At 46.5% G+C, this 6,000-nt stretch overlaps 1 protein-coding gene across 2 annotated transcripts in view; it reads left to right on the top strand.

Annotated features, from left to right (window-relative positions):
• Positions 1 to 1,034: 1,034 nt before the first annotated feature.
• BCL2 (BCL2, apoptosis regulator) overlaps positions 1,035 to 6,000 on the top strand; it is a 96,069-nt gene continuing 91,103 nt past the window's right edge. Inside the window, exons 1-2 of one of the 2 annotated variants that reach the window (XM_026079848.1) lie at positions 1,035 to 1,735; positions 3,089 to 3,166. In XM_026079848.1, coding sequence (XP_025935633.1) covers positions 1,154 to 1,735; positions 3,089 to 3,109 — 603 coding nt within the window. In that variant the 5' untranslated portion in view covers positions 1,035 to 1,153 and the 3' untranslated portion in view covers positions 3,110 to 3,166. Of the gene's footprint in view, positions 1,736 to 3,088; positions 3,167 to 6,000 lie in introns of those variants that run through there. The other variant, XM_026079847.1, reaches the window with a different exon arrangement.

The following is a 6,000-nucleotide window of genomic DNA, read 5'->3' as shown; positions in this document are numbered from 1 at the left end:
GCTGCCAGCCGCTCTGCTCCTTTGATACAAAAGCTGCTCGGGAAATGGCATTGCTGCCCGGAGCCGCACGCAAACGCAATTTTCTTTTTTCTTTTTGTTTTTTTCCTTTTGCTTCCTCTCTTTTTCGTCAAAAAAATTAATTGCTTTTTTCTTTTTTTTTCCTCTTTTTTTGCGTGCGCACGCGTGTGTGTGGAAGCATTGGGTTCCTGCGATCAGTGTCTGAATGAAACTACGTAAATGCATATGTCTGTACGTTGCACTGGAGGGAAAAACGGAGCACTTCTACGAGAGCTTGGATTCAAATGCGTGTTTCATCTGGTCTTCAGGATTTTTGGTCTCTCTGGGGTTGTTCGCCTTCCTGGGCTCCGAGGCGGGATTTTCTGAGCATGGACACATCTTTGGAGATGTCTGTTAAACAGGAGTCTGGGAAAAAACATTTGAAATAGTAGTGATATTTTTTTGTCCCTTTCCTGTCCCCTTGGTGACTTGAAGCATCAGAGTGGCCAGAACTTAACGTTTCTGAAGACTGGTGATGTTTGGGTTTTGTTGTTGCTATTTTTTTTTTAGAGGAAACTTGACAGAGGAACATATTTATAGTCCAAGTAAGTACTTTACAGAGGAAATTTACTTTGTGTAACTTAAAAAGCAGTGTTGAGATTTCTACCTTAAAGTGCATTGGATTAACGTTCATCCAAGGCTGTTTAGCAAATCGTATTGAATTGCAGTTTTTACGGTGTATGTTCATCCGCTCCTTCATGTACGTGGTAGTTCAGCACCTAGGGGAAAATGCACCTGATTTTGCCTAAGTATGATATTTTTTAACGTGTATTTCAACACCAAGGAGGAAATGTTTCTAAAATAAAAATATAGTAAGTAATAAATGTGCATCTGGAAGTAAAATATTTACAACATTTTAATCCCTRTTTATACCGTGCATCTCAAACCAAGGAGGAAACACTGAGAAGATGAAAGTACCTCCGAGACCCTGAGAACTCCCCCACATCACCATGAATGAAACCATGCCTGATACAATAACTGGATTATAATTTTTGGTGTTATTAATTTTATTATCATTGGCTGCTTTACTTTTTTGGGTTCATCCTGCTCCTCTTCTTCCTCTCTCCCTTCCTCTTGCTGCTTCCTCCTGGAAATTATGGCTCATCCGGGGAGAAGAGGCTACGATAACCGGGAGATAGTGCTGAAGTACATCCATTATAAACTCTCGCAGAGGGGATACGACTGGGCTGCCAGCGGCGACCRGGCGCCAGCGTCTCCGGGGCTCTCTCCTCCTGCTGCTGCTGCTCTTGCTGCTGCTGGGACTTCCTCTGATCACACTGGGCTGGTGTCTCCGCACCCCGAGCCCCCCGGCTCGGCTGCTGCTAGTAACGCGGCCCCGGGTGACGGGCTGCGCCCGGCGCCACCGGTGGTCCACCTCGCCCTGCGCCAAGCCGGGGATGAGTTCTCCCGCCGCTACCAGAGGGACTTCGCCCAAATGTCTGGCCAGCTGCACCTGACACCCTTCACGGCCAGAGGCCGCTTTGTGGCCGTGGTGGAGGAGCTCTTCCGAGACGGGGTCAACTGGGGGAGAATCGTGGCCTTCTTCGAGTTTGGCAGCGTCATGTGCGTGGAGAGCGTCAACCGGGAGATGTCCCCCCTGGTGGACAGCATTGCCACCTGGATGACCGAGTACCTGAACCGGCACCTGCATACTTGGATCCAGGACAACGGCGGCTGGGTATGTGCCTACGACTTCCTTCCCTTGCGGAGGGCTGGGCCCAGGGGCGGCGCGCGGCGGGGGTGCCCATGCGGAGAAGGACGGAGGCGCTCGAGTTGGGGGACCGAAAGGCTGGTGCCTACGAGAGCAGCGTAGGCCTGTCGCCGGCTCCTCTGCCGTTGAGCGTCACCCCGCCACAGGGTTGCAGCGAAGCGGTTTTGGAGTGAGAGCAGCTACAGCTCCCTCCTGCTTTGCTGCAAGGATGAGCGAGCCGCCCCCTCCGGCCGAGCCCTCCGCTCTCCTTCCCCCTCCGGGTCCCCCTGGCAGGGGCTGCCGCAGCCGTGGCTCTCGCTGCCCACCCGCCAGGGCTTCGGGCTCGGGCAGGGGACCGGAGCAGCCTGGGACGGACAGGAGGCAGCATTGCCCGCCGGGAGGCGATGCCACGGGCAGGCGTGTTGGAGGCGGCAGGGTGGCAGGGGTGATGGCCGTGTGCCTGGCTGGGGTTGGGGGGACRCGCTTAACAAGCGAGAGGCCACGGCGTTAGCGGTAGTCAAAGGAAACAGCGGCCGGATGATCCTCAGTCCCAGTGTTTGTAGCTGCGGTGGCAGTCAGAGCGGGATTTCGCAGCGTGTCTGGTGTGAAAGTCCCGTCTTTGTCTCGGCGCCGCACAAAGGTGCCAGGAGATGGGCAGGGGAATGGTGTGGGGCATTGTTCCGGAGCAATTGCTACTTGTAGTGATCTGGCACATTTCAGAGTCAAACGCTCTTGTATTTCCAGAGTAGAAATCGCTTCTGGCTGGGGTTAGTTTTAGCATTATCCAGAAAGGGAGGATTTCCACTTGTGGAAAACAAACAGCTTTTATACTTTTGGTCAATCAGGTCTTTTTCTGTCCATCTCTCTCCAAAATAAATAACCAAGTTTCATTGGAAGGGGTTTTCATTCCTTTTTCCTGTATTAATTGATGCACTGTAACAAAATGTGGTTCCTCAAACCAAAGGTGGTGTTTGCATAAGGCTTACAATATTACTGTGCTGGAAGCAACAAMCAGCAAAAGTTATTCTGAAGAAGAAACTTTATGTAGGGGCTGAGACCTACTGTAAGTCACTCGAAAATGGAGTTATGGTAGGTTGGAGATTGGTAACTTCAAGTTCTGTGTCCTATGAAATACAGTCAGTGAGTTAAATCAATTAAATAGCATGCCTTTAAGAGGTGCATGTAAAGGAATGTAAAATACTGTACATGTKTCCCATTTAACATGACTGGTAAGCCCTGTGTCTGTGAAGGGTCATCGCATTAAATTTTCAGCACTCTTCCTTAGTGTTGTATTCAATAATGTACCACCTTCACTGGCTTTCTCTGTTTAAAAAAATGAAGACATTGCCTTCCCTCCGCTGAACCCAGTGGACTAAAGGGTACCAGCATCCAGGGATCTAGATGCCATCTATGTGCTGCCATAATGGAGAGAGTAAGACTTTGGGGCCCTCTTCTCAGCAGAAATCCACGTTGCACATCTCCCAGAAGAGTGCTGCAGATCTCTGGCTACAAGTTGCTTTAGGGGCAGGATCATTCTCCTTTTTTCCTCTGCTTCCACAAAGAAGAAAAAAATTAGAGATTCCTGGGGCCAGAAAGAGGAGCAAAAAATGTGTGTGTATGTGTGTATTTTTTATATATATATTATATATATATATATTTTTTAATATAGATAGATATGTATAGATCTACGTAGATATATATAGAGATATTTCATGGCTCTGGAGCTAGTGGTTGGGACCACACTTGGGAGAGGGAGACCTATGTTTGGATCCTTCCTGCACAGACCACTGCTGAGGGTTTATTGTTTTTTTTCATGAAGCAGATACTGGAAAAAAAATCTGTAAACAATCCAGGCTTCTGGAGAGCTTCACTGGTTAAAACGTGAGCAGCTAAAGGGTTAGGGATTTAAGACTGTGCTTCTGGACTGGGATGCCTAACTCGTGCATAAGTCCCACTTCAGGCTTGAAGCCCGCTTGCGGAGTGGGGGCCCACGGTTTGCTCCAGAACCAGTGAAGTCATTCTGTTGCCTCCAGTGCACTTTGGATCCAATCTGTAAGCATGCTGGAGATGTATTGTCCTGTGGGTGTATTGTATAAAGAAAAACATAAATAATGAATAAAAACGAGAATGTGAGAAGGCAGGTGTTACCAGAAATGATTGGCCAGATGAGGCAAATGCTGGAGCAGTTTCTCCGTACTTAGAAATAAAAGTAACTTAGACTATAAACACTGACTGCCTTTAAAAGGAGAAGATGCTTCTTATCGACAGTCATTTGGTTGTTTATTGAGGTTTCCTATAAACAAAAGCTCCTGATTTTGGATGCATGTGATGCCATTTACTGCCATGTGTTATTTGTAATGTACATATGGAAGATGTGCAAAATATTACCCCGCAGCGGCTTTTACGTGTCTGTCTGCTGAACCGGTTGTACATTTTGAGTCGTATGATTATTAAGCACACAGGCAAAACCTTCTAGGCTGTTACAAAAACTTAAAGACTAAATTGAAATTTCAAATGGAGCTTTGGGGATCCTCTCTTCAGGTGGAAGAAATCCAGGATGGCACAGGGCACTGGATTTTTTTTTTTTTTCTTTCCTAGTTTTCAGGATATGTCAGTGGAAAAGCATGCTTTAATATAATTTAGTGAAGCACTCAGTCTGCAGCTTGGCACTTTCACCATCCCCACCATACAAACCTTATTACAGTGTCATAAATGGCTCTTCCTAAGCAGCCGATCAGCTGCCATTTATTCACACTTTGTATGGCCTGAGCACAATTGTGTGCAGGATCTGCATCACACGGATTCCCCAAAACCAGCATCGTCAGTCTTTGTAGCCTTCTCCTCCTTCACCCTGTAATTCCCCAGTATGTTGTAGAATGATAGGTTATTAGAGGATGTGTAGTAAAGGTATATGGTTTATGAAGGTAGCATCACAGTTAGTCCCATGCATATGTCACATAGCAAGTAAGTTGGACAGCGTGCACTTTTAGACTATTGTATGGGTCTAGGTCTTATCATTAGGTCTGAAATTTGGTTGAAATATCTTTGTTATTTATGTGTTTTGAATCAGCTCTATATATTGGCAATGTTTTTTCAGAAGAACATAAATTCTTTATTTTATAAGGAAGACAAGGAAGAAGCATAGCAAAGTGCAAGTTGGAAGGGGATATAACTGGTGGAGTTCAAATTTGAGCAATCACTAGATGTTCACTGTTAACGGTGTCTGGAGATCATTAATACCTGAACAATGCACAGCCTAATGGTTTTGTTCATGTTCAAAACTTAGAAAAAGCAACAGAATGAAACTGCCTGTATGAAGGCTGTATTATTAGCTTGTGGTTCTGGTGGCAAATAAATGCAGCTTTCAAAGATTTTTGCATAGGTCAGGATACCACAATATTGTACTTTGGCCTGATAACATCTTAATTGCATTACAAAAGAAATGAGAGGAGAACCAGCTCATCTCTGCAATTTCGTGGTGCTTAGTATAGTATATGCTTTCTGATTGACAACTCACTGGCTTCATTTTGTTTTTTAAGTGCCTGCTGTTTTAGCTGCAGAACGACTGGRTGCCTTGGCAGTGGACTAGCATGCCTTGTGACTTTTGTATTTGACRTAGGGAGCATTAAATGTGAGGTACCTGGGGGAGAAATAACCCTGTTTGGTAATAAYGGGTTCCCTCCTTGGGCACTCAACCTAAGGTACAGGTTAGCCTTGCTCAGTTCTGGGGTCTTGCAGTCCAGCATGTGGCTTCCTCCTTGAGCTTTTCAAGAAAAACTGAACTTAAAAACACAAGGACTATAGCAGGAGGCATAGGCACCGTCATATACATGTAGACAAATATATTTTTGATGTTAACGTAAAGAAGTTCAGGTGAGAGAAAAGGTGTGATGTTGAAAATTTAGCTAAAACCCATCATTTTAAATGATGGTATTTCAATTAGGGCCATGAAGGTGATAGGTGTATGTTTTTGTCTGATTCCGTTAATTTGTTGTGGTTCTTTATTCTGTTCAACAGTTAAGGCCAGATAAACAGAAGGATTTCGATGTCTGAAGTGGCGCTTAGGTGGAACATAGGCCCTACGTCCCCTCAGTGCCTGCCGCACCGCTAGGGTAGCCAAAGTCCCTGGGCCCCTGCAGTTCTCCGCCTAAGCAAGTCAGGAACTGCGCCCGGCAGCAGCTCGGCCCAGGGCCACAGGAGCGCTGTCCCCGCGCCCCTTCGTGCCCAAGCCCCAYGGGCACCCTTGGGGCCGG

Source organism: Apteryx rowi, unplaced genomic scaffold, assembly GCF_003343035.1.
Source record: "Apteryx rowi isolate R43461 unplaced genomic scaffold, aptRow1 scaffold_50, whole genome shotgun sequence".
In the NCBI taxonomy this organism is placed as follows: Eukaryota; Metazoa; Chordata; class Aves; order Apterygiformes; family Apterygidae; genus Apteryx; species Apteryx rowi.
Note: the sequence above shows the minus strand (reverse complement) of the source record. Positions and strands in the feature narration are given on the sequence as shown.